Here is a 24,362-nt window from a genome sequence, read left to right as displayed (position 1 = left end):
GACCCACGAACTGCGAAGGAGTGGATTCGTGACCCGTTTGTGAATAAACCGAGTGATTCGAGCATGTCTGTGCAAAAGGAAGATCAACTTGTAGAGATCGCAAATGACGGCGACCTTATTAAACGTACATTTGAGACAACAACTCTACCGAGGTTCTGGATTAAAGTCATTCTGGAATATCCTGACATCGCTACAAGAGCAATGAAAACCTTGTTACAATTTTCAACATCGTATCTTTGTGAAGCGGGCTTCTTAATTAATGTTTAACGACAAGGCGAAGTCGTGAATGGTGAGAGCTGTGTGCAGTTGTTGTGTGCAGCTTACATGGCAGGATGTATCTGAGGAGACCTTTTCTACAAGTCCTTCCATGATCAAACGTAAGTTAATATTCCTTTCTTTCAAGAAAGTTTGTAGTGTTTACTTTGGAATCGCTGCATTTGCGCATTTTGCGGCTATGTTTAACGTTGCGTGCATGCACAGAACCGCATCGTTGCAATTTTTGATGGGTTGCAAAATTTGTCAGAACACCGGTCCGTGAAAAAAAAGACCCAAATAACAGCAGTCCGTGGTGCAAAAAAGGTTGGGGACCCCTGGTTTAGACTACCTGAAAACTTAACGAGAACTTAAAAATGACACAAATGGAAATTCAATTGAAACACATGCGGGGGAAAAACACCTAATTTTTAAGTGATGTGTGTTATCAAGCGTAATGACATTTTTAGGAAAGAAATAATATTTTTTTATTTTATTTATTTTTTTAATATAAGATCCAGAAGTTTTTTTTTAGCGAAAGCAGTGAATTACCATAATTTTCGAACTATAAACCGCTACTTTTTTCCTTCATTTTGAATCCTGCGGTTTATATTCCACTGCGGCTTATTTGCTGACTTATTTGGGTTAATAGGTAACACTTTTTTTGACAGCCACATCGTGAGACTGTCATAAGAGCGTCATAATTATGTCATGACATTATCACGGGCATTACTGAATGCTTATGAGAGATGCCATTAAGTATCATCCGGCAAATTATGTCACTAACTCCATATAACGGCATGTCCAGCTCGGATCGTTTGCATCCATTCAAAAGTGACATAATTTGCCCGATGACACTAAATGACATCTGTAATAAACATTAATTCTCATGACAGTGTCATGTCATAATTATGATTGTCTAATGACAGTCTTATGGTGCTACTGTCAAATAAAGTGTTAGCAAATTCCATGTCTAGAAATTAATGAAACAACTAGAACAGTAACTGAATAAAGTAGTACAGAACATGAATTATTGTTATTTACATCTATAGCGGTGCAATGCATGCTAGGAGGCATGTTCGACAACACCAGTGTTGACAGCAGGTGGCGGAAGAGGTTGTCTGTGCAGTGATGGCCAAATGAAGCTTCTTGAAGCAATGAAGCTTTGCAGCCAATTGGTTCAAAGCTTCATGGTGGTTCATTTGGTCTTATGACAGTCATAGGATGTCACTGTCAAATAAAGTGTTACCGGTTAATATCTTTTGGTGTAAATATCATATAATACAGTTAGCGCAGCTGCGGCTTACAGTCCAGTGCGGCTTATCTATGAACTAATGCTGTTTTGTGTCAAATTTGGTGGGTGGCGGCTTATAGTCAGGTGCGACTTATAGTGCGAAAATCATGGTAGTTTTTTTTTTTTCTAGTCACATCTGAGATGCAATTGTTGGCTGTTTTCAACAATGTAGATCGAAATTAAAGACATTGATTGACTGAAGATGATTCAATATTAGATGAAATGTCGTTTTCGCAAGTATAACTGCTCTTTACCTAAAAAAAATGTTTTATCCTATTACTCGATTGCGCGATAGAATTTTCAGTCCAATACTCGATACTCTACTAAAATATTCGATAGCTGCTGCCCTAAAATGTAGCCAATGACGCTATCGCCAAGAACGACTGAAAAAATCATGTATGAATCAAGCATAACATGGCTCAACAGGGCCATTGTTGTGGGGTGCTTTACTTTGCATTTCTTCTCAGTACAAATTTCAGTGCCATTGACTGTGACAGACATCCAATCATTTGGACTGGGAGGGGCTGGCAGCGATCAAAAAGATCGTCTATAACACTCAATAGGAAACAATGAGTTCAAGTACAAGGAGTTATTTATTAATCACTTACTCAGCGAACGGCTTATCTTGGAGCTGTATGCCATTGATTTGGACAATACACTCATCCTCTTCAAAGATATTCTCTTTCTTGGTGCGACTGTTTTCCTCAATGTTGGTTATGAGGAGGCCCAACATCCTGAAAGACAAAAGAAAAGAACAAATCAGGAGGGCTGATAACATATATGATGGAGCCATGTAGCTTTGGATGGCTGCCATTTTGGAATGTATTGCGTGTGTCCTTACCGCCCACTGAGAGAGGAGCAATAGGGGACGACTTGGATACCAAGGGGTCCGCGATCTCCCAGCAAGTTGACTGTTCTTGTCAGGGTGCTGCAAAGAAAAAGACATCGTTACAATGAGCTTCCAATACATGGCCAGAAATTATAATTGTTGTAGTCGATTAATCAGTGATTATATATTTTTTTGTTTGTTTGTACATAAAAGCATTCATATGCTTTCATCCAGAACTACAGAAATCCATTTTTGTTGTTTTTTTTTTTAACTGTCTATTTAATGGGCAATTTTGACTCATTTTCTGTTAATTTTGGGGGAATTTCCAAAGGTTATTTCCTGTTTATTACATATATATATATATATATATTAGGGCTGTCAAAATTATCGCGTTAACGCGCGGTAATTAATTTTTTCAATTAATCACGTTAAAATATTTGACGCAATTAACGCACATGTCCCGCTCAGACAGTTTTCTGCCTTTTGTGTAAGTTTTACAGCAAGGCTTTTTGTGCTGTCTAACAGCGAACTCTTGTGGTCGCTTTGCGACATAGTTTATTGTTTTCTTGCCAGTTCAATATGGCTGCACGACGTCTCGGGCTGACGCCTACGTTGTAATGTTGTGCTTATATGATCCTTGGACAAGATTTGTCTGTAAGTATGGTTGTTGTAAAGAATGTACATATTATGTTAGTAAGCGAAATGTTATATTTTTTGTATGAGACGCTTTTTGTTTATGTTTAGTGAACCTGTATAGCGTGCTAAGCTAACGTTGTTGCTAATGCAATGCTTGTGTACTTTTGTAGTTTTACGACAGTCTAAAGAGGACAACGGTTTGAGGCCATTTTATTAATAAATCAGATGAAAAAGGAAGAAGTCTGATTATTAAGGCGTCGTTCACTAGCTGTCTAGCTTTGGATAAAGTAGACGCTTTGGAGTGAGGACAGCATAGACAGATTTAAATGACAGTGCCCACTACAGTCCTTATGTACCGTATGTTGAATGTATATATCCATCTTATGTCTTATCTTTCCATTCCAACAATTTATTTTACAGAATATATATATATAATTTACAGAAAAATATGGCATATTTTATTGATGGTTTGAATTGCGATTAATTGCGATTAATTACGATTAATTAATTTTTAAGCTGTAATTAACTCGATTAAAAATTTTAATCGTTTGACAGCCCTAATATATATATATATATATATTTTTTTTTTAATATGGGCCAATACTGTGACATTCTTTGAAGATTTTGAGCCAATTCCGGGTAACTTTCTAGTGGTTTCAGGCCATTGCAGGTCATTTCTGGTCCCTTCCAGGTGAATTCAGAGTAATTTCAGGTCACTTCATTATGATTTTCAGGCAATTACGGATCATTTCTTAGTGATGTGGGGGCTTTTATGTGTCACTTCCTGTTGTTTTTAGACCACTTCCTGGTGATTTTAGGGTAACACTGGGTCACTTCCTGATCATTTGGGGCCAATTCCATGTCACTTTCTGTTGATTTCAGAGTAATTGCAATTAAGTTCATGTTGATTGTCAGGCAATGGCGTACCGCACGCAGGCTATTTTTAGACCGTGACGTCGCATCGTAAAGCGGAAGTAAAGCCGAAGTGGGACATTATAGACCCGCCCTCGCATAGACCCAACGTAAAAAGTGCTACTTTTCGCCGGTAATCTTTCATAAACGAACATGCCGATCACGCATTGCTTTTTTGGAACTTGTAGAAACGACTCTAGACATTACGACCATGAAGGATGTTTTCTTCATACGTTCCCGGAAACCAAAAACTCGGGAGGAAAAAATGTGAAGACCGAATCAACTTGCGCGGACTTTAACACCAGCTCGGCGAATCCATTCACGTTGCATATGCAGTAAACATTATGCTGGGTTGGCATGGTCTTTCAGAGGACAAAGAGGTAAGCCATTTCTATATTTTTACCTTATTTTTTTAGCGTAACGTTGTGCCGTGCTGCTTCTGTCTGACAATGAATGACCTGCAAAAAATTACAATGGTATCTGACTGCCACTGTTACCGTTTCTGTTACATATATATATATATATATATATATATATATATATATATATATTAGGCCTGAACGATATTGGAAAAAAACTATTGCTGCGATTTTTTTGGGTTTTCGATATATTGCGATATTATATTGCGATATTAAAAAAAAATGTATATATTTTTTTTTTTCAAGAAATTTTCACAAGATGACTTAAATAGCTGTTTGGAAAGACTTTAGATGACTCACCATCACCACAGTGTACAGTCATCCCTTGTATTTCGCGGTTAATGGGGACCAGAACCCGCCGCGATAAGTAAAAAACCGCGAAGTAGCGCACCCCCCCATTTTTTTTTTTTTTTTTGTGTGTGTGTGTGTTTTTTGTGCCCAATGTATTTATTCAGATTTAGCATTGGAAAGAGATACATATAAGACATGTTTTTTCTCACTTTTCCCCCCAAAGTGATTTAAAAAATGTCAGTGTTTCCCACAAATGAACGAGACTGTGGCGGCCCGCCACAGTCTCGTTTGGGCCCGCCACAGTCTCGTTTGCCCCCCCCCGCCGAATAAAACAAATAAGATAATAATCAGATGCGTCAGTCAGCCGATTACACAGCTGTAGCCCACTCAACTCTACTACCCGCGCGAGCGCGCGCGGGTAGTAGAGTAGCATTTTAGAGTAGTATTTTATTTATTTATTTAAGAGACGCAAGGGGAACGAGTAGCAAGAATGGGAGAACGAGCGAGATAGCGAGAGATAGCGGTCGCATGTCTTAGCAGCACGCTGTTATTTTGTTATTGTTTGTCTGTATTATTGTTACCACAATCAAGTGGGTAAGCAAATACAGACTTCTCTCCTTCTTCCCCATATCCGGGGCATTACAATAGTTTGGATCGGACTTTTCGGCGAAAGTGAGCAGTGGACGGCCGTCTTGGACGTAAAGCAAACTTTGATTGAACTTGCGCGGAGAGGCGGGGCCCAAAATAAAGCCTTGCTCTATTTTCAGAGCGTTGGTCACAGTAAAATATTTATTAGTTCAAGCAGAGTAAAATGATGCATATTCACGGTACAAGAACGTCGTTTCCGTGTCCATCGATTGGTAAGAAAAGGCTGTTTGTACGAGTGACGCGTGGGCGCTCCCGTCAGGGGGGACATTTCGCGTGGAGTGGCTATTTTTCGGCACAACACCGGCGCGCCAACTTCAGACAAATTAAGGCTGACGAAACTTTGATAAATGCGCCCCCCCCCCCCAATTTCGCGAGCTCTGGGACACTCGAAAAATGACTCTCATACCTCTCCTTGCTAAGTTAATGGTACCTCGATGTTCACGAACAACGGGGAAAAAACTATTCACCTTCTCACCGAATCAAGTAAAACTCTTTACACGGCTATTAGAATTCCCCCAGTCCTGTAAATGGGTCAGTTGACAGAAGGGCTGTTATTGTTGTGGTAATGTAGTACTTACGAGGGTCAAATAAAAAAGAAAAAAGGAAGACTACGACGGCGGTCTGAAACCCGCGGCTCTCGGACTGCATGCTGCTCTTTAGCGCTGCTTTTTTACTTTTTTTTTTTTTTTTTTAATGGAAAAAGATGGGGGAGGGAAATATATTTTTTCTTTTAATAGGATTTCTAGGAGGACAAACATGACACAAACATTCTTTCAATTCATTAATATTGTAATGAAGTTAAACTTGTGGTGGCATCGTACAACAGAGTAGTCACGTGGTGCGCTATAGGATCCACTGCAGGGAAAATAAACATTTAATCATGAAGGCTAATTATGTATTTCTAGCCAACTTAGTCATTTTTATAGTAGGCTAATATAGCTAGTATTGATCATTATAAGGCTTGTACAAGGCTTTGAATTTTTTGCTGCTCCAGACATACTGTATTAGTTTGTTTTCTTTTGGGGGGGGGGGTCAAATATGGCACTTTCAACAGTTTGGGTTGCCAACCCTGAGTCACTACGAGATGTAAGTCGTACTATTGCTACGAGAAAAAAAGTCGCATTATTACATAGGGTAACGTAGCTGTAATCAGCTACGCATTTTACATACATATACCGTAGCTGAGAGCTATAACATTAGCCTAGCTAATGAAATATTTCAAATATATCTTTGTTATGGTTCTTCTTGGGGGAAAAAAATAATGAAGAAAAAAAAAAAAATTCGCCGTGGCACGACATGGTGAGGCTGTCCGACTCCGATGCAGCCAACCACCACAGTCTCCTAAAATCCTGTGGGAAACACTGAATGTATATAAATAAATGGTTTTTAAGCACTTCAAATGTCATAATTATGATAAGTTTTAAACATAACTGTCCAACCAAATCATTTTTGAACAAGAATAAAGTACTGTAGCAGATAAATGCTTGGCTTTATTAAATGCTTCTGTTTATCTACTTTAGCTGTGACCGTTGAAGTGACATGTAGAAATTTCACACTCCTCATGATCACTTCTGGCATTTAAATGTCTCCAACGTCCCCACAGTACACACATTCATTCCAGTGCGGCTTCCTTGCAACTGTTTAACAAGTTAAACGATGATTGACAGATGCCTGTGTGAAGTCTGCTTCTTTGGCCAGATCAAAGCCATTGTTGTGCTGCAGTGACTGAGAGGATCAAAAGGCTGGGAGAGGGAGGGTAGGAGGCTGTGCGCAGACCAGAAAGTGAGGCGTATGTGGATCAAAAAAAAGAAAAACTATCGCACGTGCTTGCGATGGGACTATCGCGCACACGCACATCGCGATGGCGATGTTTAAACGATATATCGTTCAGGCTTAATATATATATATATATACAGTGCCTTGCAAAAGTATTCGGCCCCCTTGAACCTTGCAACCTTTCGCCACATTTCAGGCTTCAAACAAAGATATAAAATTTTAATTTCTTGTCAAGAATCAACAACAAGTGGGACGCAATCGTGAAGTGGAAAAAAATTTATTGGATAATTTAAACTTTTTTAACATATAAAAAACTGAAAAGTGGGGCGTGCAATATTATTCGGTCCCCTTGCGTTAATACTTTGTAGCGCCACCTTTTGCTCCAATCACAGCTGCAAGTCGCTTGGGGTATGTTTCTATCAGTTTTGCACTTCGAGAGACTGACATTCTTGCCCATTCTTCCTTGCAAAACAGCTCGAGCTCAGTGAGGTTGGATGGAGAGTGTTTGTGAACAGCAGTCTTCAGCTCTTTCCACAGATTCTCCATTGGATTCAGGTCTGGACTTTGACTTGGCCATTCTAACACCTGGATATGTTTATTTTTGAACCATTCCATTGTAGATTTGGCTTTATGTTTTGGATCATTGTCCTGTTGGAAGATAAATCTCCGTCCCAGTCTCAGGTCTTGTGCAGATACCAACAGGTTTTCTTCCAGAATGTTCCTGTATTTGGCTGCATCCATCTTCCCATCAATTTTAACCATCTTCCCTGTCCCTGCTGAAGAAAAGCAGGCCCAAACCATGATGCTGCCACCACCATGTTTGACAGTGGGGATGGTGTGTTCAGGGAGATGAGCTGTGTTGCTCTTACGCCAAACATATCATTTTGCATTGTGGCCAAAAAGTTCAATTTTGGTTTCATCTGACCAGAGCACCTTCTTCCACATGTTTGGTGTGTCTCCCAGGTGGCTTGTGGCAAACTTTAAACGAGACTTTTTATGGATATCTTTGAGAAATGGCTTTCTTCTTGCCACTCTTCCATAAAGGCCAGATTTGTGCAGTGTATGACTGATTGTTGTCCTATGGACAGACTCTCCCACCTCAGCTGTAGATCTCTGCAGTTCATCCAGAGTGATCATGGGCCTCTTGGCTGCATCTCTGATCAGTTTTCTCCTTGTTTGAGAAGAAAGTTTGGAAGGACGGCCGGGTCTTGGTAGATTTGCAGTGGTCTGATGCTCCTTCCATTTCAATATGATGGCTGCACAGTGCTCCTTGAGATGTTTAAAGCTTGGGAAATCTTTTTGTATCCAAATCCGGCTTTAAACTTCTCCACAACAGTATCTCGGACCTGCCTGGTGTGTTCCTTGGTTTTCATAATGCTCTCTGCACTTTAAACAGAACCCTGAGACTATCACATGGCAGGTGCATTCATACGGAGACTTGATTACACACAGGTGGATTCTATTTATCATCATCGGTCATTTAGGACAACATTGGATCATTCAGAGATCCTCACTGAACTTCTGGAGTGAGTTGTGGGTCATATCCGGTCCCTTCCTGGCCCTTTCAGAGTAATTTCCAGTCATTTCATATTGATTTCAAGGAATTTCCAGGTCATTTCCTCGGGATTTGGAGGCTTTTGAGTGTCACTTCCAGTTGTTTTAGACCACTTCCAGGTGCTTTTAAGGCTGTGGTTCTTAACCTGTGTTCTACTGAACCCCATGGGGGGCAAAGGCAAAGAAATGCAGAGCTCTATTTTCATATGCTGATTAAATCTAGGCAAATAAATCTAGGCTTTTTAGACCAGGTTTTGGACTGGTTTGCTCCAAATTTACAGGTTTATTCCATTTTTTTAAACTGCTAGTCCTTGATATGATGGGAGGCAGAAGTGGTTTGCTCAGTGGAAGGTTAACTCGCACTTCGTATGAGGGAATACAACAGACCAATGGGCAGAGTGGTCTCAAGTTTTTGCCCGTTTATGAAACATACTATCAAAATAAGAATTTTGAACGGGAATTTGCTAAATTATTAGCTTGCTGACTTAGATATATCGGTTTTGAATTCAAAACAAATTGCTTTATTATCTAATTCCGAAGGGTTCAGTGAATCCACATGTGAAACTTGTGGGGTTCGGTAACTTTAGCAAGGTTAAGAACCACTGTGCAATACTGTAATACTGTGCCACATCCTGATGGTTTTTGGCCAAGTCTGGGCCACTTCCTGGTTATATTGGGCAATCGCGGGCCATTTTGGCCTCTTCCTGGGAATTTCAGAGTCATTTCCAGTCATCGCATGTTGATTTTGGAGAAAATCCACATAACTTTGTTTTCATCGGGTTGTACTGCAACAGTTTTTTTTTTGTTTTTTTGTTTTTAGGATTCAGGGCCGATTCCAGGTCACTTCCTGGTCTTTTCAGAGTAATTCCAAGTAAGTTCAAGTTGATTTTAAAACAATTCCAGATCACTTCTGTCCATTTCCGGTTCACTCCCTGGTGATTTTGGGCAATTGCGGGTCATTTCTGATCTCTTCCTAGCAATTTCAGAGTAATTTCAAGTCATTTCATGGTGATTTTGGAGCAAATCCGGGTAACTTCATATTTTTATTGGGCAGTACTAGGACATTTTCTGAAGATTGTGGGCCTATTCCAGGTCAATTCCTGGCGATTACAGTCATTCCAAGTCAGTTCGTATTGATTTTGAGGCAATTCTGGGTCACTTTTTGGTGATTTCAGAGTAATTTCAAGTCACTTCATGTTGTGTTTTTGGCAATTCCAGATCACTTCACGATGTTTTTAATGGGACAGAAAATTGTGGGCCAATTTCAGGTCACTTCTTAGTGATTTTGTGGCTTTTATGTGTCACTTCATATTGTTTTTGGGGCAATTCCAGGGTTATTGCGGTAATCCCAGTTCACTTCATGTTGATATCAATTCACTTTTGTGGTTAAAAAACAATCCCCATCAGTGGACAATTTTTTTGTGGGTCCACAACAACAAACACAAGGGCATTGCGTTCACACAGACGCAGCTTTTCCATCCTTCTAAGTACTTCAGGGCATTTGCATTTTAGGCTGGGAAACTGATAAAACAAATAAGCTTCTAGGTGGCCACTTCCACTTGTGCGCACGCAGGCGTGGACCTGACTGGGATCCCAGTTGCTACTTGACTGCTTATCTAGCCGCTTCTTTAAACAGCTAAAGCCGCCGGACAATGGAGGAGAGATAAACGTATGAGGGAGGCCGAGAAGGAGCTCCTCTAATAAGCTTGTGCTAGATATCGACTGACTTGAGCGGGGACGTAAACAAGGGTGATAGCACTCGAGATAAAGGGAAAAAAGCTTCTCTTGACACTAAAGAGGGACATAATCTTTCTGTCTGTGTGGCTGATGCGGAACAAATCTTAGTTGGGGGGATACTTTGCAGAGAAAAGCTCCTTACGTATAATATTCATACTTTTTTCCCAAATGAAAAATGCCCCAAAACAATAGAAAGTGACCCATGGGAAAGAGTGCAAAGCATCCTCATGCAATTTCTCCAGAAATTCTAGTTGTACTGTATACACTGTACTGTGCAGCTACAGATGCAAAAAAAAAAAAAAGCGCGCTAACAGCTTCCCACCCACGCGTTCCAAAGCATCTATTATTTATGCACATGAGACTGGATGGAGCACTTCATCACAGTTAGACACTTGGAGGAAGCATCGATCTGCTTGTCAACACCCAACTACCTGCTGGAATCTGATTGGTAGGACATTTAAAGTACTCCTCCGATGTTGCTACCGTTTTGCTGTTTTATGACGATATTGCAGGGGTGTCAAATTGGCGGGCCGGGGCCAGATTTGGTCTGCCCCGTCAGTTTGTGCAGCCATCAAAATGTAAATCACATTCATCGACTTGATGTAAAGTTTCCGTAATCTAGATACAGGAGTAGAATGTATAAAAAATATTGTTTTTTGCCATAATTTTTTTCCTTTTAATTAGATTTAAAAAATGGAAATTATCAATCCCCTTCCTTTCAATAAAATTCTAAATGATAAAAAATAAAAATAAATGTATGAATAAAACAATATTTTACTTAAAATAAGAAAATGATAAATACATTAAAAAGAGACTACTACTAATTCCTGACTTATGTTTTTAATCATTTCTTAAAATTGAAAATTTAAACAAAAAAAAAATAAATATTTTGACAATTTTGTGGTCAACAACGTCTCAACGGTTTACCATCAAAATAGGTGATGATTTCATCTGCTAATCAATTAGTCAATTAATCTTGCTAGGTCTAGTTTTCCAGCTAATTCCATTTGGGAGGGGCGAATAAATGTTTGTACATCAGATTTATCGGCTGGCTAACATCTGTTGAAATTTATGAGAAAGATCAACGAACATAGCAGCTATCCTGTTATATCTGCAATATATCAGCAGATGGCGGTTTGAGAAGAAAAGTGCATTTATTGGCCCAATATATGGGCTGGCCAGTATCGGCCAATCACAAAAAATAGTCCACATATCGGCTTGCCTATAGACCCCAATCACCAACGTCACACAATCACGTGATTGCTGTGTTGTGCCGCCATATTGTCCGTCATTGCGTGTCCGTAATGTCAATGCTCGTAGTTTCTAAAGGGGGGATTCACTTGCAAATTATGGAAGCCCCGGTGCTTTCAGACGCTGTAAACTCATTGGATGAGTTGCATAAAAGCAGTTATTTGGAAAAGCTTCGGTCGATCCAGTCGCCAGATCCATATTTGATCCCCAAACCGATGTTTCCTCCCGTCCCGTGCATCAGAGCTCGTCCTGAGACCACAAAATTTCAAATCATACTCCAGTTTATGTCACGATGAGGAGTCGGGTACCCAAAATCGGCATCGGCCCAAATATAAACAGACATTTGGTCAGCTGAGCGTCACCATTGTCCCGATTGTAAAATGAAACTTGATCGACAACGGGCCGTTGTGTGCCGAAAAATAGCTGCCCCGTGTGAAAGGTCCCCCCTGACGGGAGCGCCTATTTATTACGCTTTATTGACATGAAAACATCAAATGTTTTCATGGACGCTTTACAGTAATGGATTTACGAATGTAAGATCAGTTTTAAATAATTAAATTACACAAAATATTAGTACTGTATTTTAGTAACAAATCATGGACTGGGCCACATAACCATCTTTAAAAAGAAATGTATTAGTCTACAGGTTTTCACGACCATATCCCAATGACAATCACACAGGTATGACATTTATTAGTTCAAGCAGAGTAAAAGAATACATATTCACGGTACAAGAAAGTCGTTTCCGTGTGGGCGCTCCCGTCAGGGGGGACATTTCACGCAGGGCGGCTATTTTTCGGCACAACACCTGTTGTTGCGCTCACCTTCTTGCTGCGCGACCATGGCGACGAGCTTCGTAGACTCCGTCTGATGATGTCTGCGATCGTGTTGGCATCATATTGATGTTTTCGCCGCTGTGTAACGGCTTCATGGACAGAGATAAACAAACCGTGCTGCTTTCGAGATTTGCCCTTTTAACAATGGGCACACAGCAACTACTAAAATGACCGTTTATTTTCTCTGTTACTGCAACCAACTGCCACACATGCCTTCACCATTTTGATTAATCAAAGTTAACGATTGTTAGGAAGGTTTTTGGGTTTGTTTACTAGGCGGTGATTCCTTAGACAAGCAGAAAAACACGCAGTAATAGGAGGAATGTACGTAGCGGTAATATGTAAACACGATGAGCTGACGGACAATATGGCGGCACCAGTCGGGGGGCGGAGTTGTGACGTCACGTGATTGGGGTCTATATACCGGTCGACCTTCATAAAAAAGATCATCACCCAAGCAGCGTATATAACATCTATCCCAATATATCTTATCTATTGGCTAACATCGGCTGATTTTGAAAAAAGGCCACATATCTGCCTGATATACATTGAGGAGCAGAAATATTTGCACCCCTTGTGATTTTGCATGTTCACCCACTTAGAAAATAGGTGGAAGTCTGAAATTTCAATCATAGATGCACTTCCACACAGAGACAAAATTTTAAAAAATCTAGACATCACATTGCATCATTATTTAAATAATTTAGTTGTAATTTACTGGGGTTAATAAGTATTTGTACCCCTGAAAATCAGCAATAATAGCCCATGAGTAACCACCTACCCACCACCTGTTTGAGCTCATTATTGTCACCTGTGCACCCCACAGTCAGTCATTATCCAACTGCTACCATGGGCAAGACCAGAGAGCTTTCGAAAGACAACAGAGAAAAAAAATTGTTGAGCTCCACAAAGCTGGAAAAAGCTATGGGACAATTGGAAAGCAGCTTGGTGAGAATAAATCACCAGTTGCAGTAATTGTTAGAAAATGGAAAAGGCTAATCATGACTGATAATCAACCTTGGACATGGGCTCCATGTAAAATCTCTCCTCGAGGGACATCACTCATGATGAAAAATTGAGGCTCAGCCTAGAACTACACAGCAGGAACTGGTCAATGACCTGAAGTGAGCTTGATGCACTGTTTCAAAGGTTACTGTCAGCAGAAGACTACGGTGCAATGGTTTAGAATCATGCATTGCTTAGAAGGTTCCCCTGTTGAAGCCAGTACATGTGAAGGCCTGTCTGAAGTTTGCCAGGGACCATTTGAATGATGCAGAGGAGTCATGCAAGCAAGTCATGAGGTTTGTGCAAAGTTTACTCTTCGTGTTTGGAGGAAAAAGAAGGATGAGTACAATCCCAAGAACACCATTCCCACTGTGAAGCATTGGGGTGGAAACCTCATGCTTTGGGCCTGCTTTTCGGTAAACGATGACCGTGCTGTATAAGGCAGAGTACGAAAAGTGAAATGTATCATCAGATTTTGTGCTACAACATCCCTGCCTCATTCAGTGACTTGAAGTTAAGTCGTGGCTGGATCTTCCAACATGACAATGATCAGAAGCACACAGCCAAGCTGACCAAGGAGTGGCTGCTTAAAAAGCATATCAATGTTCTGGAGTGGCCTCGCCAGTCTCCAGACCTCAATCCAATAGAAAATCTTTGGATGGAGCTGAAACTTCGTGTTTCTCAACAACAGCACCGAAACCTGACAGATCTGGAGAAGATGTGTGTGGAGGAATGGGCCGAAATCCCTGTTTCCGTATGTGAAAACCTGATGAACTACACAAAAACGTTTGACCTCCACAATTGCAAACAAAGGCTTCTGCACTAAATATTAGCACTGGTTTTCTCAGAGGTACAAATACTTATGAACCCAAGTAAATTACAAATAAATAACTGAAAAATCATACAATGTGAGTTCCGGATTTTCTTTTTTAGATTATGTCTCTATGAGTGGAGAGGCATCTATGATTGACATTTCAAACCTCTACTTATTTACTAAGTAGGTGAACTTGCAAAATCACCACGGGTGCAAATACTTCTGCTACTCACTGTATCGGCTGGCCAATATATCGGGCGGCCTTCATAAGAAAGCTCATCACCAAAACAGAGAACAAAGCAGTTTTCCTATTATATCGGCTAATATTGAAAAGACAAAATCCATATATCGCCCCGATATATCGGTCAACCTTCATGAGAACGATAATGATCCAAACAGTGAACAGAGCAGTAATCATCTATCGGCTATTTATCAGCCAGTGCTATATGCAGAAAAAAATTCCACATATCAGCCCAATATAGACCCCAATCACGTGACGTCACAACTCCGCCCCCCCTGACTGTTGCCGCCATATTGTCCGCCAGCTCATCGTGTTTACATATTACCGCTACGTACATTCCTCCTATTACTGCGTGTTTTTCTGCTTGTCTAAGGAATCACCGCCTAGTAAACAAACCCAAAAACCTTCCTGACAATCGTTAACATTGATTAATCAAAATGGTGAAGGCATGTGTGGCAGTTGGTTGCAGTAACAGAGAAGATAAACGGTCATTTTAGTAGTTACTGTGTGTCCATTGTTAAAAGGGCAAATCTCGAAAGCAGCACGGTTTGTTTATCTCGGTCCATGAAGCCGTTAGACAGCGGCGAAAACATCAATATGATGCCAACACGATCGCAGATATCATCAGACGGAGACTACGAAGACGGAGACTACGAAGCTCGTCGCCACAGTCGCGCAGCAGGAAGGTGAGCGCAACAACAGGTGTTGTGCCGAAAAATAGCCGCCCTGCGTGAAATGTCCCCCCTGACGGGAGCGCCCACACGGAAACGACTTTCTTGTACCGTGAATATGTATTCTTTTACTCTGCTTGAACTAATAAATGTCATACCTGTGTGATTGTCATTGGGATATGGTCGTGAAAACCTGTAGACTAATACATTTCTTTTTAAAGATGGTTATGTGGCCCAGTCCACGATTTGTTACTAAAATACAGTACTAATATTTAATGTAATTTAATTATTTAAAACTGATCTTACAGTCGTAAATCCATTACTGTAAAGCGTCCATGAAAACATTTGATGTTTTCATGTCAATAAAGCGTTATAATAGGCGCTCCCGTCAGGTGGGACAGTTCATGCGAGGCAGCTATTTTTCGGCACACAACGGCCCGTTGTCGATCAAGTTTCATTTTACAATCGTGACAACGGTAGCGCTCAGCTGACCAAATGTCGGTTTATATTCGGGCCGGTGCCGATTTTGGGTACCCGACTCCTCATCGTGACATAAACTGGAGTATGATTTGAAATTTTGTGGTCTCAGGACGAGCTCTGACGCACGGGACGGGAGGAAACATCGGTTTGGGGATCAAATATGGATCTGGCGACTGGATCGACCGAAGCTTTTCCAAATAACGGCTTTTATGCAACTCATCCAATGAGTTTACAGCGTCTGAAAGCACCGGGGCTTCCATAATTTGCAAGTGAATCCGCCTTTACAAACTACGATCAATGACAATATGGACACACAATGACGGACAATATGGCGGCACAATACAGCGATCACGTGATTGTGTGACGTTGGTGATTGGGGTCTATATAGGCTGGCCGAGACATCAGTCAACCTTTATTTAACACGACAAGTATCCATCCAGATGGATGTACAACTGCGGTCAAAGGTTTCAGGACACATCAGCATTCAGTAAGATGAGAAAGTGTCTCTTTCGAGCAAGAATGTATTACTGAACTCCGAGTGGACCACAGTTTTACGATGCCGTTTTACAAATCATGTATACATAGTGTTGAAAATCGAATGAGGAATGTCCACAGTCATACACTGCGCGACAAAGGATGCACCCTTCAGTTATTTACCTTGATGCATATTTGATAATACACTAAACGAGCTCATGAGACAAAGGCCCGGCTTGTTAGCGCAAGACGCTAACACTCAGGATAGCCCCCCTAATTTAGTCCCGCTGACACAAACAAATACAGTCCCCATCCACGGGAGGGTCGGGGAGCGCATTAAGATGAATGAAAAGCGCAACAAGGACTGAGACAGATGGAACTCCCGCACTCACTCGACTTCCCAGACGCGAACAGAGAACGAGCAGCTAACGAACTTCCCGGCAGATCTCGCTCAAGCGCGGCTTCTTTCACCGCCGTCCATCTGTTGCCATGGCAAACTATCTGCACCGCCGAGGCCTCCACTGTGTCACGCTGCTGTCATGATAGCGCTGTACTGTAAAATTGGGGGGCGTTTGAATCCTCCCCAAAGCCAAGTCATAGTCAGGCCACCTGTGAGCGACAGTCTGCCCTATTAAATAATTCAGACTCAGCTCAGAGATACAACATGTTGCCAGGCCTATCAGGTAAGACTGTCATGATCACAGGACCTATGAAATGCTACAAAAAGTGACTTTAAAATGATTACACAGCATATTTTGGAGAGAAATCCACCCAAAAACAGTCACAGAAAATAATTAATAATGGAAGTAGATCCTAATAAGTCTTTCGTTCTCAGAGGTCTTGGCCCCAACCACTAAAAATCTGAAGATGATGTCACACCCAAGAGGAGCTGAAGATCCCTGCTAGCATCCTAACCATAGGTGTGCTATTCCCTTGTTGTCATTCTGTCAACATGTGTTAGCTAGCTAGCGCAGCACTAGAACACTATATATGATAAAAGAGCTGTCCCAACTAGTCGACGTAGTCAACGTCATCGATGACATAAATGTGTCGACGAGCAGTAGATCTCGTCGACGGTAAATGAAGGGTTAAAAAAATACACGCATAGAAAGTTGAGAAAGTCACACGCTCAGTATGCAAGCAGGGAAAGCGGCACAAAGCAAAACTGACTTATTTCAACGAAACAAAGGGGGTACACTGTTGTGTCCTGTCACTTTAATGCCAAGCTTGGCTGCATGTCGGCCGTGAATGAACACCTAAAGCGCCGTCACCCAGTTGTAATTTTGGAAGATGACAGGAGACAACAAGCTAGCAGATCTTAAGTCCATCTAACTAACTAACGATATGTTTTATTGAAATTTTTAAGACAGTCGCGATATGCAATCAGTCCATTTATCGCACGGTAAATAAAAATGCGGGTGGTAATTTTCAGAGTTGCGTTTATCCGCCGCGTGCGTGGGTGCATACATTTGTGCGTGCGTTTTGATGGCAGTTCCTTTCATAGACGTTTACTGGTCATCAACACACCGCAGAATTAAAGTTCAGACATACAATATAAAGAAACACATCTATATTAAACACTGAAAACGTTAGCTTTGCTACATTGAGGCTAATGGGGACAAAAAACAACCTACTTTAGCCAGCTATAAAACATTGGCATCTCCAAAACGTAAACTTGCGGTTAAAAGGTGACACCTCAAACATAAAAAATCACTGGTTAACAAAGGAAAGTTTGCAAAGTTTGCAAAGGAAAAAAATGAAGAAAAAAAAATCTATTAATCACACCATGTGCAATGACAACAAGTGCTTTTTTTGCGGAGAGTAAAGCTTACGGTTAGCGGTTTAGCGAGTGTATTTCTGGTGGACATTTCAAAATAAATACACGTCATGTTCGTCATATAAATACCCTTTTCTGGAGTTAATCCCACATTCTTCAGAATTCAGATTCTACACTAACAATAGCTTTAAAATGACACCCTTTATGAAAAATTTGATTGGCAATGAATAATTATTATAATACTATTATAATAGTAGTATACTACAATATTAATATTTGATATATAAGAATTGTTTTGAATCATGTTGGAAAGGCGAAGTCAGTGTTCTGAATCCGTTTACATTCCATTCTTTTGCACTAGTTAACTCTATCAGCATTTGACCTCATTGTTTATTTGTGATTTATTGTTGTTATTTAAATGTTTATTTGTACTTTAACCCTTTAAGGTCTGGGCCTATTTTGTCTGATTTTGCATGCCTTTGAAGTTGCCTTTATATTTCAAAGACAGAATTGTTTACGATGGCCTGGTTTGGTCCCTTTTTTTGTGACACCTTGAACTTCATGTCCAAACTGTTGTTTCCTTCACTGACCAATTATAAATCATAATTTTGGGCCCAAAAAGACCAAAAATTCCTAAATCGTTTTGTCAAAATTTTTAATATTGATGTCCAATTGACAACCAAACATGCGTAACGAACCGTTTTGAAACTTTGTAATATTTATTCAACATGTTAGGATGAACATTCAACCAAAAAAATTTAGAATAGTTTTTTATTTGACAATTCAACATAGACAACAGGTATAGCCATAGGCGTTTTTTGCATTTATACATGCTCTAGTCAAAACAGGTTATATACAGCAGACCAAACAGTGAAGAACAGTGAAAAAATATACCATCTAACACAAAAAGTGTTTAGAGGCCATCTCTTTATGAGTTTAGGTACTGCGGCCCATCACCTGATGAAAACTATGTACACACAATCAAGCTTCTTGAACACACATTTATATACACAAATTGAGAAGACTGATTGTGGGAAAAAAAAAAAAATATATATATATATATATATATATAACATTGGGGAAAAAAGTATTTTCAAAAATATTTACAATAAACAAGTTAAATTTTTTTCAGGCATGCCACTCCGAAAAGCAGTTTCGTCCTGGAATTAGACACAGGGCTACATCACAGCCCACACTTCCATGGGGTGTCGGTCCTCTTTCCACCCTTCCATTTTCATTTCACTTTACTTTCATTGTCACTATAAATGTACATGAAACAAAAGTCAGTATTTATGAAAATAATAAAGTATAAAATAAAAATATATACAGCAATAAATAATAATGGAAATCTATATGTATGACAATAGAAAGAATACCGTAGCTGAATATGTGCTACATCCCTAATCTTCATATAGAAAGAAGACCACAAATTATACTTTGATCTGATATGCACATTTTATTATTACATACACAAACACGCACTTATATTGCATCAAAATTAACTTTGTCTTGCAATATCAAAAGAAACTTTTACAGCATAAAAAAAAAAAAAAAAAAAAAAAAAAAAGTGAGTTGGCTTACCTCTGCTCGTCGATGGCGTCACCCACGTGTTCAAATCCGTCACTATCTTCACTCGAGGACTCTTCCGAAGAAGACGATGATGACGAATTTGGACCACCCTCTTCCTCAAGTTGATCAAAAAGCACAATTGCTTGCGCTAAATTTAGTTTTCCGTTCATCCTCAAAGTCACACAAAGTCGCTCGCTCGCTTGCTTGATTCAAACGGCCGTCGCTCGCCCCCTCGCTGCTTCAGAACACTCCTGCCTCTCGTTCGGTGGAACCTCGCACGGCAGTTATATTTATAAAAAAAAAAAACGCATTTTGTGCTTCCACTGTGACTTCGAAAGGGTTCGTTTGATTTGTGTTTTTTTCATGGAGCTTCCGTTTTGAAAAAGGACAAGAAATGATGGAAATATAGACATAAACAAATGATCCATGCAGCGTTTTAATGTTTTTTTGAGAGGACAATAAAACTATAAAACGTAAATGACAATATCTCACGTTTTAGTTGGTCGATTGACTTCAAATAACAACGAGAGTAAACCGCAACTTCCGCACTTTAAAACGAGACCAACCAACGGCATGTGGGTGACGTAATTAAAACGCGAGGGTGCTTCAAAGACGACGTGCGCTGAGGACGCGCCGGCGCGTCCTTCGACTCTCAAGGGTTAATGAAGAATTTAAGTGTTCCAAAATGTTTTTGTGAATTAATAAGCCTCAACAAAAATTTCATTGCTAAATTAGTGAAAAAAAAAATCTTTATATAAATTATTATATTATTCAACTAATAGTAAAATTAGCCTGCTGACCAATCGAGAGAAAATTAGTCGTTTGAGACAGCCCTACATGATAATCAATTCTGGTTGTGATGTCACAACCAGAATTATTGAAAAATGTTGGTGTTCGCTGATGCATTGTTTTGGGTGGAATAACTATAAAATGGTTATTAAAAAAAAAAAAAAAAAAAAAAACAGCCAGATTTCAGGGACAAATTTGTTTCCACTCTAAAACAATCCTAATTAGTCTTCGCTGCTTTGGCCCCCCCGAATAAAAAACACAAGATGATGTCACACCCAGAATGAGCTGCAGATTTCTGCTAGAATGCTATCCATAGGCACGCTATTCCCTTGTTATCATTTTTTTTCAACATGTGCTAGCTAGCGCAGCACTAGAAAGCTAGACATGATAATCAATTCTGGTTGTGATGTCACAACCAGAGTTTCTGGAAAAAAAGTGGGTGTTCCCTGATGCATTGTTTTGGGTGGAATAACTATAAAATTGTTATTAAAAAAAAAAAAAAAAACAGCCAGATTTGAGTGACAAATTTGTATCCAGCCTGAGCTGCCTTGACCCCGCCCACAAAAAAACGGATGATGATGTCACACCCAGAATGAGCTGCAGATTTCTGCTAGCATGATATCCATTGATGTGCTACTTTCTTGTTATCATTCTGTCAAGATGTGTTAGCTAGCACAGCACAACAACGCTGGACGTGATCAGCAATTCTATGATGTGATGTCACTTTGAAAATGCTCCATTTCCAACGCCAAAGACATTTCAAAGTTTGAAAATTCCACTTGCCCTACAGTTACTGTCAAATTCACATATATCTCATATCAAACCATTCACAAAATCAGAGAGAGCAGCCAGTTTTTGGGGGGCAAATACTTACAATTCCACCAAAATCTGACAAAATCATCCCACATTTTCAAAGACCCCATTCATTTCCAATGGCACATTCAACTCCCACAAAAAAACCTTTCTATACAATACTATATAGAGGTGGGAATTTTGTGGCACCTAACACTTCGATTACGATTCAGAGGCTACGATTCGATTATAAATCGATTATTGATGTACATCGCCCCCCCACTATTAGCTGCTTTTAATGTTTCGTACATTAGTTACAAAAATTGTACAAAAATCCTCTCGGGCTTAAATATACTATTTCAGTATCAAGTTAACAGTTCAAAACAGTAAATAAAATACTCAAGTCCCCATTCTGTATGAGCAGCTTTAAACTACATTCAATTAATTTAATGTTGTGAATCAACTGCTAAAGTTGTTAAATTTGCTCCAGTTACCGTAATTTCCCGAATATAAGGCGCACCCGTGTATAATGCGCACCCCAAATTTACTTGTAAAATCTAGGGAAAATTATTGTACCCGTTTATAACGCGCACCCTAATTTTAGAAGAAAACAGAGCTTGTGTACAGATACAGAGATGTCATTTTACTGACTGGTGAAACACAGCACAAGCATAGCACATTGGTAGTTCAAAACATTACCGTAAACTGACAATAATTTGACAACTTCTCCAACTTACCAGAATCTAGGAGAAAACAAAACAGATGTGACTTTTCTTTTAAAGGCTGCTGTATAACTTGCTCGTTTCCTCATGATGAATAAATGTTTCTTCCATGGATTGATACGGTAAAATGAAAGTGAGAACGTAAGTCGGAAATCCGTGAGAGCTCATAGCTGTCAACTCGACAGTAACAAAAGGAACTATTGTTATTTGGGTTTGAGTTTCCCGAGGGACCGATATAGTTGACGGACATAGGAAGTGCGTGTCCTTACATTTGTTATAGTCCGAATTGCGGAGCTGCAATAAACGTCGACTCAAATGAGTTTAAGAAACTAAATTCTGTGCTTTATGAAGAATGAAAAAAGCAGAATTTAACACAGACGAAATCATTCGGCCGATTAGAGTGAAGTATTACCGAAACAAAACGGTGACGTCACGTACCGTAATGGTCGGCAACGGGTCGCCGCATACGTTTCTTCAACACAACGTGGCCGTGTCAATGAAAAAAAATCGGTTTATATATATATGTAATACATATATATTTCTGTCTCCATCCATGTACCCGTTTATAATGCGCACCATGAGTTTACAAGTTGATTTTGGGGAAAAAAAGTGCGCGTTATATTCGGGAAATTACGGTATTCCATAATTTCCCTTCTGTCTACTTTCGACATGTGAAAGTTTTAAAACTGTTTCATCATTAAAAGATAGATTCAGGTCAAGATTTTGCTGATTTAGGAGTATTTCAGATTAAAACTTAATTAGGTTTGCTCGGAAGGTTCGCTACAACAGCCTTCCAGAAAAGTCTACTGCTTTAAGATGGCGGCTGTTTACCAACGCCGGTGAGTGTCATTTCGCATCTAGTTTTCTATACATGTATTGCTAACGCCGTCGAGTCTGTCATTTCCCATCTAGTTCTTTATACATGTGATGTCTACAATAGCATTGTGTGGCTGTAGTTTGTAGTGTCTGTCTGCCGCAGTCAGGTATTATTATTACTATTATTATTATTTTTTTTTTTAATCTAGTGGCATGAGTTGAGCCAGAGCCATGAGTTGAGCATGATGTTTATTCTCGGTCCGTTCCTCATTGGGTCCCGAAGACCGCTTTGACTGCGTTTTAGTTCTGCTTTAGTTGGCATATTTCAATAATCGGAATTTGGATGTTTGTGAATCGTTCTCGAATCTTCCACGGCCGAATCGCGAATCATCTAAGAGTAAAAAATTTCGAACACCTCTACGACTATGGATTTTCCACTGTGACCTGCAGAGAAACCTCTACTGGAAATGCCCCAAAATTGATAGGGAAATTACCTCACAAAATTTGACCTGGAAACATCCTAAAATCAACAGGAAATTATCCAAAATGCTTATGAAGTAAACCTGGAATGCCCAAAACCGTACAGGAAGTGACTCAAAATCAACAGGAAGTAACCCGTGATTACCCTAAACTTATTTCGGAAGTAACCTAAAATGAACTCCTGGCCCGCCATTGACAACAATATACATCAATTTGTTTAAACTGGGAGGACTGGCTCTGTGAATGCTCATCTTTCACTGCCATTGACAGCACTACATGTCTAATTCATTTCGACATTGCTGACAGTCAGCGCACAATCTTACCTGAAGGTAACATTGTCCATCTTGTTAGTTTTTTTCAGGCCTCCCTTCAGCGCATGGTTGATTTCCTACAATGATAAAAGTACAAACTCAATGAATGCCAACATACAAAAAACTAAAAAGACATAAAAGCCCAACAAGATAACCACCCCCTTCTCTCAATTAGTGGCGTTAGCACACTGATTCATCATCAATCACCTTCGCAGATTGTAGACAGTGTGCCAGGCGCCGAACTCGTTTGTTTATGTCTTTCTCTTAGTCCCGCCCCCACCCTGCATCTAGTTTAAATCTGCAAAATCAACAAACGTTGAGCAAACTGGATGAAGATCGCGGATAAAGCTATGAGCTAACAGCAGCTCCACCGTTGCTACGAGTTGGAAAAATGTCCCACTATCATTCAAGACAAGGGGCTACTATTAGGTCCTTCTGCTTCGTCAATTTCAGTATGTCACCCGCACTAATGGCGACTCGGCGCGCACCCACCCACACACACATACACACACACGACTAGCCCACCCCGCCTGTCCTTAAACCAAACACAATTCCTCGGAGAACACTTAGACTGACAACAATAGATGTCCATCTTGCTTAAACTGGGAGGGCTGGCCATGAAGTAAATGCTGTGCGATATGGGGAAAATCTGTCACGATATGGGGTATAGGTTTATAGTAAATATTCTCTTCTTCTTTTAATTTTTTGTAATTAAAAAAAAAAGACATTTCAGAAGATATAACTAATCTTACAAATATTTAATAAAAGAAAAATATTTTAAGAAATAACAGTAAATAATGTCTTATTTTGTTTTTGTATTTTATGAAGTGTGTCTTTTTTTCCATTAAAAAAAAAAAAAAAAACGGTATTAGAAAATTGGAAAAATTGGGAAAAAAAAACAAAAAAAAAACTAACCATTTTAAAATTGCATGGTAAAATAGCTTGAAAAATTGAAAAAAAGGAAATGTATTTTTGTTTTAAAATTA

At 39.7% G+C, this 24,362-nt stretch overlaps 1 protein-coding gene across 1 annotated transcript in view; it reads right to left on the bottom strand.

Annotated features, from left to right (window-relative positions):
* pard3ba (par-3 family cell polarity regulator beta a) overlaps positions 1-24,362 on the bottom strand; it is a 240,737-nt gene that overhangs the window by 148,002 nt on the left and 68,373 nt on the right. The window contains exons 5-7 of the mRNA XM_057859972.1: positions 23,389-23,453; positions 2,388-2,474; positions 2,155-2,280 (exon numbers count right to left, since the gene is read on the bottom strand). Coding sequence (XP_057715955.1) covers positions 2,155-2,280; positions 2,388-2,474; positions 23,389-23,453 — 278 coding nt within the window. The remainder of the gene's footprint in view (positions 1-2,154; positions 2,281-2,387; positions 2,475-23,388; positions 23,454-24,362) is intronic.

Source organism: Corythoichthys intestinalis, chromosome 2, assembly GCF_030265065.1.
Source record: "Corythoichthys intestinalis isolate RoL2023-P3 chromosome 2, ASM3026506v1, whole genome shotgun sequence".
NCBI lineage: Eukaryota > Metazoa > Chordata > Actinopteri > Syngnathiformes > Syngnathidae > Corythoichthys > Corythoichthys intestinalis.
Note: the sequence above shows the minus strand (reverse complement) of the source record. Positions and strands in the feature narration are given on the sequence as shown.